This window comes from Lissotriton helveticus, chromosome 8 (genome assembly GCF_964261635.1).
Source record: "Lissotriton helveticus chromosome 8, aLisHel1.1, whole genome shotgun sequence".
NCBI classification, from domain to species: Eukaryota; Metazoa; Chordata; class Amphibia; order Caudata; family Salamandridae; genus Lissotriton; species Lissotriton helveticus.
In genome coordinates, this window is record NC_136069.1 from 1228509269 (window position 1) to 1228523345 (window position 14077).

General features: G+C 43.3%; 1 protein-coding gene across 3 annotated transcripts in view; it reads right to left on the minus strand.

Moving 5' to 3' along the window:
- TSGA10 (testis specific 10) overlaps positions 1-14077 on the minus strand; it is a 529263-nt gene that overhangs the window by 228419 nt on the left and 286767 nt on the right. For all 3 annotated transcript variants that reach the window (XM_078658208.1, XM_078658209.1, XM_078658207.1), the window contains exon 11: positions 11723-11877. In XM_078658208.1, coding sequence (XP_078514334.1) covers positions 11723-11877 — 155 coding nt within the window. The remainder of the gene's footprint in view (positions 1-11722; positions 11878-14077) is intronic.

Here is a 14077-nt window from a genome sequence, read left to right on the forward strand (position 1 = left end):
TCTCTCGCCATCATGTTTGGTCATATCTGTGTCTCAGCGCCCAAAGTAAATACAAATTATAATAATCTCAGAGCCTATCTTGACGACTTCCTCTATATGGAACTGCATAGCTCTGTGTGACCAAGAGCTCCTTTTCTATCTTAATCGATTGGAAACTCATTAAGTCCGTCATTCAGCTTAGGCAGAGGCATTCATCCCATACCAGGGCACCGTCCACTCTCAGATGGATCAGTGCCTTATATCTAGGCATCTCATGAGGTCAGATTTCTGAACTGTAGTCTGCCCAAAGAACAGAACTTTGCCCTATGTGGGTCTTAAGGAAATATCCCATTACAGTAACTAGCAACAGTGGCTAGCAGTGTAGTCCTGAGGTTAGTCGTTGTAGAGTGTTCGGTGTGTAAGAAACTGTCCAAGCATGGCTGAAAACTTAACTTTTCTAACTTCTCAGGGCTTTCTTCCTCACATCAGATTCTTGAGGAAATCTTGCCTGTATTAAGCACTGAAGATCCTTTTACCAATGAATTGCATTTGAAAATGCTGAAATTCCCAATGTCAACTTAAAGGTTAGGGAAAACAAGATCCGTACAAGACCCACTAGACACATGGTCCAGTAAGTTAAAATAACGGCAAAATGTACACACGTTTTTGGTAAAAAAAAAAAAAACTCCAGGCTAATCCTAGGAGTGTCTCAGTGCCAGTGAAGGTAGGCTTACTGATTTATTAAACTGTTTGACTAGAAGAGAGCTATTAGCATTTGAAACAATATCAACAGAGAGGAGGCCCGAAACGTAACACTATAAAAGCTTGGGCAATACACCTAAATAGGTATTTTAACTCATGCCACCAAGGGGGAACTGGGATGAAATTAGATATGATGAAAATACTGGAGGTAATTGCTCTAAACCTAATAATTTGAGATGTCGTATCTGTTTTATTGAATTTACTGTGATGCAATATTTTCGAGGTGATGTTTTATATTGAAAGATGAAAATCAATAACAATAAATGTCAGCTGATCAGAGTGCATTGCACGAATGTTATTTTATTTCATTAGTTGTGCTGGCATTTAATGATTTTTTAAGATACTTTGTGATTCTGTTGGTGCTTCAATGTGTGATTTGTCTATATTAAATGTCTTAAATGTGCTTCAAATCATGGATCTTCATCATTTCTTCCCTTACTGATGTGTTTGTGCCTATAAGCCGTCCTCACTAAACTGCATGCTGTTTACCCTACGCTTTGTTATGGAGCATGCGAGGAAACAGCTACTGGAAAAGACTGAGGAAAGCAGAGCAACACTCCTAATAATGTTTTCATGGGGAAACATCGGTTACATCGCAGTGTTCACACCGCAATAACTTTACAACGCGGGCATTACAACGCAAGTCATTACCATGAATTGTGCTGGATGGCGCTCAAAGCTAAGGAATAGTATGATTTACTATTCCAACACCTTCCCTACTGTAACATAGGCTGGAGTTGGAAGAGTAAATCATACTATTCCTAAGTCCAACACCCTCCAGCGCAAGTCGGACTTGCGTTGTAATGTCTGCGTTGTAAAGGTATTGCGGTGTGAACACTGTGATGTAACATAGTATATTCCACATAAAAATGTACACAAGTCTATATGAATTCTGTAGGCCACACATGTCAGGCGATTAAGTAGGAATCCACTGTTGTAATAGATAAATTGGTGTAAAGTGATCCATCACGTTTAGCGATGCCCACTGTTGGGTATCCCCATATCCACATAGTTCTGCCATTTCACACTGTAGCACTACAAGCCCCAATGATACCACTATCTTGTAGTTTTTATTTTTTTACATGTCTCAAAAGAGTCTAAACAGCAATCTTAGGAAGTACAGCATCAGTGTCCACACCACTACGCTTGACAGGACTTACTTCATGTCACCAATCCCAAGATTCCAAATGTCTATTTCTCAGAACATGAGGGATAACAGCGTGAGTTTTGGACGAGTATTTCAGGGCACTACAAGGTATTACAAGGCACTTTCACCCTCACAAAAAGAAAGGTTGAGAGAATAATCAATGACTTTCTGCAAGACGTGTTTCAATGTATGAAAGCGATACACTGGAGAAGGACATCAGACTAAAGACACAAACAAGTAGGCGAGTGGGCCATGATCTGAATATAGAGGAACGTGTTGGGGCTACAATATTTGTCAACATCATATCTACAGGTAACTGGAAGCAGAAACTGTCCAACAACACGATGGCAGTGACAGCAGTCTAAAGCCAGCAGCAAAGAAGACTGGGTGGAAAATCAAGCTAACATGGGAAACTCCATCATGGCTGGCAGAAGAAAGAAGAAGGCAGCCATATCACAGTGCTGAAGGAAATAAGAGTAATTAATTGTAATCTCTGAACTGGAAGATATTCTCATCCTGAAGTCAGAGAAACCATACAAACCCTTGGCAGAGTCGGAGTTCCATAGAAAGTAATTCTTTTCTAACTTTCTCACGTCTGTAGCTAGGGTATTTAAGTTTCTGGACAGACAACATTTCCTGGACATAGTCATTTATGCTTTACTCCAGTTACATAAAGAGATGAACAGTGAAGTTGTGCAGCCCTCTGATTTCCAAAATGCATTTGTTCCACTGCCTTCATTATGTCTGGCTTCACATTGAAGCTGCCGACAGATCTAGTGTGATCAACAAAAAAAGATCTTTCTGAGCACCAGTGAAAGCGGGGTTGAGGCTCCACAAACTTGTTTGATCCTCTGAGTACAGGATTTGATTGGGCCAAAGTTGTGTGCTTCCACTAAAACAAGGGTTTATAGTGCACTTTTTGGTGTGTGACACAACGTATACTCAGTACAACAGGACAATGTTGACTATGGTGGCAAGCCAATGAGCAAGGCTATAGGCCTGATCTGTTTCTTAAGAAATGTTACAATAAGGGCAGAAGTCCTGATACATTTATTCTGTATGTAAGCCTGCAGGGAAGGATTTTGTTACATGGAATATCAAACATTACGGAAGTAAGCAACGTATTTGGTGTTGGTTATCCCCTGTGACAACACATGGGTATAGAAGTTTTGCTTTGTGAGAATCCTTGTTAGGCCCTCTTTTAAGAAACAGCATTTTGCTTATTCAACTATATTTTTTTATGCGTTTGGAATTTTTTAACTGTATGCCTGATGGTTGCTTTTAGGATTACATCTGTTTTATTGATTTTTAGACAAACGTTAATACAACATTCATCCCACCTACCTTCAGAGGCTGGTGGGGAACCATAAAAGTTACAATAACTAGGAGGTTGGCAGATGGGGAGGGGAAAGGGGGGAAAAGGGAGAAACAGAGAGAAAGAGGACAATGGAAAAAAAGGAAGGGAGGTAGGGATAGAAGGTAAACTTTCTTGACAGCTCAGGGCAGATGAAGCCATAAAATAACTGGTGCTGAGAATGGCAAGACAAATGGGAAAGACCATCTCAAGCACCTCAACAAGTATCATGGTCTAGGCGGGTAAGGCCAAGGACTCGTAAATAGGTTGGGCAAGTTAGCTCCCTGAACTCATCAGACAAAAAGCTGATGCAAGGCCTCAAGGTTCTGTCAAAGGGTGTTAGTGCACTGGATATTGCTGCTGTTAATTTCTTCATCTTTGAAGGTCCCGCAGCTTACGGAGACAGTCTAATCGTGACAACACCAAGTACGAGCCCCAGTAGACCAAAAGGACCTGCTCAGCTGCCCCAAGCAATAACTTGATAGCTCGCCCCTTCAATGACTTTAGGGGTATGTCTGAGGATTCAAAATAATAATAATAATAATAAAGAGCTTATAGAGCGCACAGTAACGCCATCACGGCGTGTCCCCGCGCTAAGCTACCAGAGAGCCTGCCTAGAAGACCCAACACCTATGCAGTATATAGGTGGGTTTTGAGCAGAGCCCTAAAATGTAGTTCATTGTCCTCCAGTCGCAGCACAAGAGGTAGTTTATTCCAATTTTGCGCTGCTAGTAGCGCGAAGGAACGACCACCTATTCTCGCCTTCCTAATCCTGGGGACTGTCAGCAGACCGGTACCCTCTGAACGGAGGGTCCTGGTAGGCTCATATCGGCTGACTAGCTCCTTCAGATAAATTGGAGACTTGTCCCAGACAATACGGTGGCAAAACAGGAGGCACTTAAATAGCACACGCTTCTTCACCGGCAGCCAGTGAAGCGCATCCAGCGCCAATTTCGAGCTAGCTCTCCTGGGTCTTCTTAACACCAGTCTGGCGGAGGAATTCTGGATGACTTGTAGGCGACCTATGCTGCCCTCGGTTGCCCCCAAGAACAGAATGTTACCATAATCTAACCGCGAGGTCACCAGCGCCTGCGTTAGAGTTCTTCTGGCTGATAACGGCAGGAGGTCTAAGGTTTTGTTTAGGGTCTTTAGGACTCCAAAACATTTGCCCACAAGACGCCTTATGTGGCCTTCATATGAGAGCGAAGGATTCATCCAGATTCCCAGATTCTTAGCCTCCTGACATGGTATGGGGGTAGGGCCCAAGCAAGACGGCCACCACTCATCAGACCATTTCTCGCTTTTTCCCCCTACCACCAACACCTCTGTCTTGGAGCCATTAAGTTTTAAACACTGGGCATCCATCCACTCTGCTAGTGCCTGCATGCAGGATTTAAAATTTTTGGGGGTGTTGGAAGTACTCTGCGATAGGGAGATTAACAGCTGAGTATCGTCAGCGTACGACACTATTTCCACCCCGAAGGAGTGTACAACTTTCGCCAGGGAGGCCATGTATAAATTAAAAAGAGTGGGGCTCAAGGCAGAGCCCTGAGGCACTCCCTGGTCTAGTGACATCTCCCCTGAGCGGCATGTCCCCTGCTGAACCTGGAAACATCTGTCTGTAAGGAAGGATTGTAACCAGCCCAGCGCAGGACCGGCAACCCCAGCTTCATTCAGACACCGTAGCAAGATGGAATGCGCTACGGTGTCAAAAGCCGCGCTCAGGTCAAGCATGATCAGGGCCATTGTATGACCAGCATCTGCCCCTGCTCTTAGAGTCTCAGTGGCTCTTAGGAGGGCCGTCTCCGTAGAGTAGCCTGCCCTAAATCCCGATTGCGAGGGGTGGAGTAGGCTACATTTTTCCAAATGCTCCGTGAGCTGAGCATTGACCACCTTCTCGGCGACCTTCGCCACATACGGCAACAAGGAAATCGGTCTGAGGTTTTCTAGTACCTCCATGCTGACGTTAGGTTTTTTCCTTATAGGAAGTACTATTGCCTTCTTCCATTCTCTAGGAACTTGTTGAGTGGAAAAGGAGGTTTGAAGGACATGTCTGATGTGGGGTTCCAAAGCTATCAGACCCTCAGATAAGACCCAGGCAGGGGCCGGGTCATTGGGGGAGCCGGACTTGACGCTCCGACATATGGATGCTAGCTTGTCAGCTGCCGGAACCTCAAAGGTTAGAAGTGAGGAGTCCGGGGCTGCCAATGTGCTGTTTGCTCTAAAATCCGTGCCCTTAGCTGGTATGTGAGAAAAGGAAGCATAGATCTTCTTGACTTTACTAGAAAAAAAGTCCGCGACTTTATTACATCCCTCCTTGGAAGAATTTACGGGGGTATTGGAGCTAGAGACCACTGATATCTCTTTATAAATTTTAAACAGTTCCCGTGAGGAGCTCTCGGCTTCCTCAATACGAGTCTGGAAATATTTGGCTTTAGCTCTACGCACCGCATATTGATAACTCCGGTGTGCTATGCTATAGCTATTTTTCGCTTGCTCACTCGGGGTCCTTCTCCAGGTTCTTTCTAACTTTTTACATTTCGATTTGATTTGCTGGAGTTCAATCGTGAACCAAGGGGCAGTGCGTTGTCTACCAGCTCTAACTTTGCTTTTACCCATGGGAGCTAGCTCATCCAAGGTGGCAGTGACAAGTAGGTTAAATTCCTTATTCGCCTGGTCACTATCCAACGCACTTATTAGTTGAGCTTGCTGGATGTTGCCTACAAAGTTTTCTTTGGAGAATTGTCTCCATTTGCGTTTCATAAAATATCCGTCCCCATTGTCTTTAATCCTAACGGTCTGATAAAAACAATGAAAAGGGACCAGAAAGTGGTCAGTCCAAGGGAGCTGACGAGGGGTAAGTGCTTTTATTTTATCCCAGCTCGCAAAAATAGGGTCTAAACAGTGCCCCTTCTGATGTGTGGCTGTTGTACTTAACAAAGTCAGCTGTAGTTCTTGTAATATAAGGCGAACATCTTCTGCCTCCTTCTGTGCAGGGTCCTCTAGGTGTAAATTCAGGTCGCCCAATATCAGAACCTTGTTGTGTTTGATGGCGGTCTGAGTTGCCCCTTCTAGAAGGCTACTACGAAAGTTTCCCAAGGGCCCAGGGGGCCTATAGATAAGGATGCCAGAGATGGTGTAATGTTGCGTCAGTTCAGAAGTCCTAGAAGGATGTAACTAGGGAATCTGGAGAGGTCTGTGTTAAAGAACTCATTAATATCCGCTAAAAATTATTGTATCTTTGGGCATTTCCAAAGAATATGTGTAAGTGTGGCAGTTTGTCCACAGTGTCTTCAACAGGTTCCCTTCCCACCCTGTTACCACTTAGCCACCCTCACTGGCATGTATTACCAATACTGGACAATCTTGAGCATCATTTCGCACGTACAGATTTGTGCCCTGTGCCAAATTCCACCCCATTCTTTGGCCGAGAAGATATGGTCACTTTTGTGCTCCCAGAATTGCTGCGCCGGTGACTTAGATGGTATGAGTAAGGCGTTTAGAAATGTATATATATCAGAGAGTATGCGTTTATCTGATGTACAGGTGAGGATCTATTTTGCAAAGCAGTCAAGGATCAGCTTGCCTGGGGGTGAATGTGAGGCTATAGGAGCCAGCGTCGAAGGGCAATGTATTGCCACCAGGCATTGGATGGGAGGCAATAATTAGATTGGAATTGTTCAAATTCCATAATCCTGTCTACCTCGAAAAGGTTACCTAATCTTTTGCAGTTGGCATCTTGCCACATCACCAAGGAGGATCACTGTACCATGGGCAGTTAGGGTATCTAATAAATGAGGTCAGTGGCGAGGCATGAGTGGAGAATTTGCACTGGACTTGTACCATGTACCAGACTCCCACCATGGTCCGGTCACTGGGGATACATAGACTCCTAGAGGGCAACAGGGTCTAGGCAGCCATGGTATTTTTCAGATGTGTATGCCAGCCACAGCTTGGTTAATGAAGCACCAATGTTTCTCCGTGCACGGCCGAGACCACTCCACCATGTAGCAGAGTTGTGCAGCTTGGAAGTACCTTAGTAACTGCAGGACACCCGTTCCACCCTCTGGGGGAGCTAGACAGGTCTGCTTTTTCGCTATACATGCTTTTTTTCCAGCCCATACAGAATGTTCTATGAGATGCTGTAGTTACCAAGAACATGTGGAGGTGGCTGTAATGGTATTGTTTGCATGACATAAAGAATCTTAGGCTGGAGGGTAATTTTGACTGCTGCCAGCCTCCCTAGCCTGGATAGGGTGTACCTTTTCCATGAGGAAAAGCCAGGTCTGGCAGTGTCCAGGAGCTTAGCATAGTTGCTTTCTGCTGTACGACTTGGCGTCATGAGTATCTGAAGGCCCAAGTATCCCACTCTGTGAGGTGCCCAGGTGAAAGGGAAGAGGCGTTTTAAGTGAGCTTAGTTGGCATTGGGAAGAGTGAGGATAAGGACATGTGATTTAAGAAAGTTGATTTTAATACCAGAGGCTCGTCTGAAGTAAGGGGCCTCATCACCACCATCATCATATAATCTGCGTATAGTGTTAACTTATGCTCCCTGCCACATCTGCAAATTCCCAACGTCGGTGTTCCTGCATATTCGTTTGGGGAAAGGGCTTTATGTAGAGGGAAACAAGTAGGGTGGACAGCCCTGGCGAGTACCCCATGGGATATCAAATGATGGTTGCTGTTTAGGAAAGCGCACGCTCAAAACAGTAGGCCAGAGCTGCTTACAGGGACAAAATATAGGCCTGATTGGTTCACTGGAAAAAATTATGTTTGATACAACAGGTCTGATCTCCTTATTTTGAAAAGTTATCACAAAGACAGTAGACCTAGCTTCCCTATTGTAAAAAGCATTTGTTAAAGTCAGCAGGCCTTTAACAGTGAATTGTTATCACATTGTGTTGCAGGCTCTACAACAGCTTTTTCTTACATGTAATCTAAAGATTACAGTAGTAGGCAACGGTTTTGGTAATTCATTTGAGCATACCATGGGGATAAAAGTTTTGCACTAAAGTAATCAATGTAAAGTTCTATAAGGAGTTTTTTTTAATTGTTTTGATAAGGGGAATTTTGTACACATTTGTAATTTTATTATGGTATACCTGATGGTTACCTTGTGCTTATGCCCAACAAAGTAGAGCGTAGTTGGTTATGGTGACAAGGCAATGATAAAGGCTATAAGCCTGATTGTTTATTATGAAATGTTATGATGAAGACAGTAGGCCTGTCATACTGACTGTAAAAAGCAAATGTTAAAGTCAATAGTCGTTTAAGGGTAGATTGTTATTACTCTGATTTAAGGCCTACAGACAGGTATTTTGTTACATGGGAACTCACAGATTACGGTAGTAGATAAGGATTTTGGTCTTGGGTATCCCCTCTGACAAGATTACAACCTATTCAGTCAGGTGCAGCTTCCTGCCAGTAGCACAGTGAGCAGGGGATGTACGACTCAGCATGTCTTTGGCCACTTAGGGCTAACATCAAAAACACAAAACGCTACGGAAGGAATGCCTGAAAATAGTCTATCCACTGGCAATTCGCTCGGAGTAGCATGGTGGACCAGTCTTCCAGACCTTTTGAGGGTGAAACACCCATCTAAAGTAGTGACTCGGATATCACGACTGAAGCTCACTATCAAGACAGACATCCAGCAGAAGACAGAAACTCAAGCTGTGGCGTGCTTCCTCTACTCCTATTATGCGGAACTGTAGGTCTGAGAGATGCCCTTCCTATATGACCAATGATATTTCCACAGTATCAAGAAGACAGAGGGCAAGCACTTGTGACTGCATGAATAAACGCTGCCTGCCACATGTGGGAGATGGGAGGGATAGTGTATTGCCTGCCGGCACTGGAGTGCACAGTCAGTTGAGGTCCATGCCTTGATCCCTACCCTAGCATTTCCTTTCCTTGTGGTTTAAGGAGCTCTCTGTAGCTCTTTGCTCTGTGGTTAAGTCAGAGCCTGAAAATAAAACAACAGGAGAGATGGATGTTTAATTCCACAACCAGTCCTTCAACCTTCTAATGTAACAAACCTTAGAGACACATTGAATAGTGCACTATACTTTTTTTTTTTAAACACCAGGGTCCACTATAAGAGAAACTGCTTTCAATTCCTTCCAGTCTCCTACAAGGAGCTCTCGCTAGGGAGCCTGCCCTGTTTGAAAAATGTCTTATCACCAGGTAGAGGAACTATCCTGATGAAGCATGCCACCTTGGTAGGTAACACCATAATCAATACCACACTTTGGGGTCGATTCCGATTCGGGAAAAAAAGCGTCCGTCCGAATCGTATCTGGAGCCCTCTCCATACGAATCGTACCCCTCCGTCCGAATCGCGTAGTACGATTCGTACGGACAGTTTTCGTCCGAATCATCGCAACCCATACGAATTGCACCGGAGATTCCGTACGAATCGTACCCTCACAGTGGACCGTAGGATTCGTACACATGCTGTACGACCCGACGAGTACGATCCGGACCATGGAATGGAGACGCGATGCGTACGGTACACGTCAGGTAAGTGCGATTCGTATGGAGGGTCACACATTTACATACACACCGTACGGTGCGTACACCCCATGATCGCAGGGGTACGCACCGTACCCCTGCGATCATGGGTTGTACGCACCGTACCCCATGATCGCAGGGTGTACGCACCATACACCTTGCGATCATGGGGTACACACCGTACACCTTGCGATCATGGGGTACGGTGCGTACACCCCATGATCGCAGGGGTACGCATCGTACCTTTGCGATCATGGGGTGTACGCATCGTACCCGGGGGGGGGGGGGGGTCCGTTCCATACCTGTTTCGAGGCGTACTCTGCTTTTCCGACAGTTTTCAGCTCCCGTAGGAAAAGAGTCGTACGGAGGGTCGGCGGCACGAACCGTACTTTCTGGGTCGGGAAAACCTGCTCCGAACCGTACAAACGTCGCTTGCTGCGTGTTCCGGCGGCGATTCGTACAGGAATTCGAGTCGTACGGTTCCTGGTACGATTCGTATGGGGAGCTGCATTGGGTGAGAATTGTACTACGTCGTACGTACGGGGACGTTGCAGGGTACGATTCGTATGGGAAAAAGACTCCGTACGGCTATTCAGAGTGCTTTTTCCCCGAATCGGAATCAGCCCCTTTGTGTACATTTTTATCACTGATGCAATTACAGCATAGCATTGCAGTGGAGGAATCATATAAGCACTGCCACTCACCATATATATTATTTGTTGGTAAGTCAGAGCCCCACCTGTCATTATGACTAACACCTCTTATCGATCCATAAAGAAACAACTATATGCTATCGAAGTGTCAGAAATCGGATAATTTACGCATACAAGTCTGATGCTCGCTTATATGTGCATGTGGAGTGCAACTTGGTTCGTGTGACAAATATGTTAAGTGTTGGGATATGGGAATGTTGACTGATGTGAGTTAGTCTAACTTGTGATCAGTGACTCTTGGAACTGGGGCAAAGCAAATGTTTAACTTTATGCTAGACCTAGTGCATATAGGTCATCGACAAATATTCAAATGATTCTACTATGTCTCACTAAGCCTGCCTGAATTACTGCAACAATGTGTATAAAATGTTATACCACCCTTAAATTTCTGAAGTCTGTAAAAAGTACTTTAGTAGTGATTTGAACACTTTGTTCCAGAATATTGCCATTGTAACATAAACAACTCTCCCTAGGTACCAAATTTGGTCAAAGTGTCTAGCCTTGTGAATTCACGTAGCAATCATACGTATGGCAGTCCAGCTGAAGTGTGCCTGTAACCTTTTGGGAAAATCCAGTTGACAATTTATAAACGGTTTCAGCTGGAGCAAATTCGTTTTGGACACAGAGTTATGTGTACTCAGCAGAGAAACAGGACTCTGATAGTTAGATCTAAATAATCACTTAGCCAACAGGCTCCAAAAGCCATTTCCAAAATATAACTGGAATCCACGCCATAGCAGTTTAGAATTCAAAAACATATATACTAAAAGCCTATATCTGACAGAAGACATAAGCTGATACTCACCAGGCATTTTTACACAGAAATCTACCTATAATATCAAACAATTGTCATTTCTGAAATCCTTAAAACTTTAAGAAAAGTAGTAGTTTTGAAATTAAATGGGACCATTCTGATTTTTTGGTTCACTAATGATGAAAGTGTGTGTACTTTTGGCAATCTATCTATTCTACATCAATGGAAGGTGTGTGATATGGCTTCCATAATAGGATCATCTCTAATAAACAATGTGTACACAAATAGATAATGGATACTTATATCTTAACGGTGCTCCTAGTGAGATTTGTTATGTGACAGTGCCTTACAGACCAGGCCATGCCTCCTCTACATAACAAGGTGGAGCAGTTTTGCAAACACAAGACTGGTAATAAGGCATCAGCAAATATCTATGAAAAATAACGTTAATCAGCCATAAATATTGTACAACTTCATTGAGTTTACAGGACAACACCTACTTTGATACTAAGGCTTTCTTCAAGGGCAGCAATCTTCTCTGCTTTGTCATCCATACTAAAAACTAAAGAGTCCTTTTCTTTGTGCAGCTCAGAGATGGTTGTTCTGAGAAGAGCGATATCGTCAAGTTGGGAAATATTCTGGCTTGTAAGTTCACCTGTACAGAAAAGGTACAAGAATTTATCATTCTAAACATTAAGGTTTTATCATCACAAAAAGAAAATGTTAAGAGCGTGATTTAGAAGACGGGGGAAAGAAATTGTTAAAAAAAAAGTTGTTCAACAATCTTCGGCCCTCAAGGTAAAATCCTCCCAATTCAGAACTCAGTTGATGAGGAAATCCCTCTTGATCTATCTTCTTGATCTATCATTGCATCCACAGAGTTGCAGAGGTAACTTTGCCAAAAACAGTGAGGGAACAACTGCTAAATCTAGAATCAATCATCTGCCACCCATATCCAGCAGAAATGCCTCCATTGGACGAAAAGGTGGTTGAATTTCCCAAAAATATGCTGGAAAACAAAACGCTCCTCTGCAAGTTTGGGAAACTAAATAAGTGGGCACCAACAATGTATCCCCATTTTTGAGACATATTTAAAGCGGCCACAACTGATGGCTGAAATTCTGCCACCGGAGAGAGCCATTGTATTGTATAGTAGCTGTATTTATATAATACTTACCACCACCACCCCTGACGAGGTGTTGAAGACTTTTAGTCAAGTAGCATACTATTATAGGAAAACTCAGGGTTTACAGATAATCTAATTTTGTTCATTGGTATTTTCACACATAGTTGAAGTTAAGAAGTTTTTGCTGTGTTCTTAAGACGAGCCATGTCTTGAATTAAATCTAGGCTGTGATCCCAGAGATTCATTCTATTTAGATTAGTTAGGCAGAAGATTAAAATATAGGTGCTTCACTGCTTAATTTGAACTGGTGTTTGCTGGAGCTCTGCACTTAATTTTCAACACTGTCTCTTATGACAGTCCATCACTTGGTGGTGCTGTTCATCTTATTTTGAGGTGAGCACAACAACAGTGTTTATTAATTTACTATACATTAAAAAGGAATAATACCTGTAGCTCGACCTTTCCTATAGCTTTGTTTGGCCTGCAATAGTCCAAATTGCCACACTTGTTGGAGTGTGATGGTTAGTAGTGGTGCTGGTACAGGCATTCGCAGCGCCAGCAGGGGCAATGGGCAGTGCTAGCTGCAGTGGCCACCTGAGAGGTGCCTTGGCACTTACAATTTTACAAATTAAACACTCACTGGTGCTTAATTAAATTAGAAGTTAAACAAATCAAGTTCTATGTGAATATGTAAATGAGAAGCGATTTGAGCAGAGAATTAGGATGCAGTTAGGAAATGCTATGTAGAAAGGCATTCAATTTGACACTGAGTGGTTAATGAGGGGCAGTTCAGGTGGGACAAGTGGGGCAGGAGAAGCATTTGCTAGACGAATGTCAAGTTCATTTTCATGCAGGGACACAAGAAGGATCAATGGGTGTTACATGCAGGAAGGTGCTGTATTTTGTTGCATTTTACGTAGTACTTTTGACTGTCAATGATGTTAAGCTCCTTTCTTTGATAGATAATGTAGTAAGGTTAGTCCCATACTTTTTAACTTTGGATTTGGCGTCTTTGTGAAGTGAGATACCATGTTATGTGTGGTATATCCGATTGACTAACCCATGGATTTTTAAGCCCTGGTATTTTTAACAAGTACAATTTGAGGAGTGGACCATCTTGTTTAGATGTCTACATTATGTTCATGTATGAAACAGAGGTGCAGTGACACGTCTCTCAGGTGATAGTATTGATCTAGAAAATAGGGCAGGGGCATATGCCAGTAGACAAAGATGGCAAAATTTGTATTGACACTAATCTTTGTGGATAAAATCATGCAGATACTCTCTGATGGATCATGTTGAAAATAACCAAGTCTTAATAATTCTCTTGAAATTCAATTGATTCTCAGTGATTTGATTATTTGCAGCTAGGGATTTCTGCAATTTAGCAGCCCAAACTGAACTATAATCCCATTTGTGAAGTGGGAGAACTATTTATGAGTAAACTAGCCTTTATACTGACACGACCCCCTGCTGATGATATGCGTATGATAGTACTTTGCGACAGTCTAAGCTGTTCATTGAGAGCCTTCATCCTCCTCGGAAATGCCAATTCAGGCTTGAATGCTGAGAGACGAAGAGTTGTCCTAACTAGGATTAATCCAAAGCTCTCGGATTTGGCCGATAAAGAAACATCTCAAAATCCCAAAGGTCTTCTCTTTGGTGAAGAACTCATCAAAAATCTAGTAAAATACGTGACCATGTTTACAGCCTTGGATAAGGCACAGCA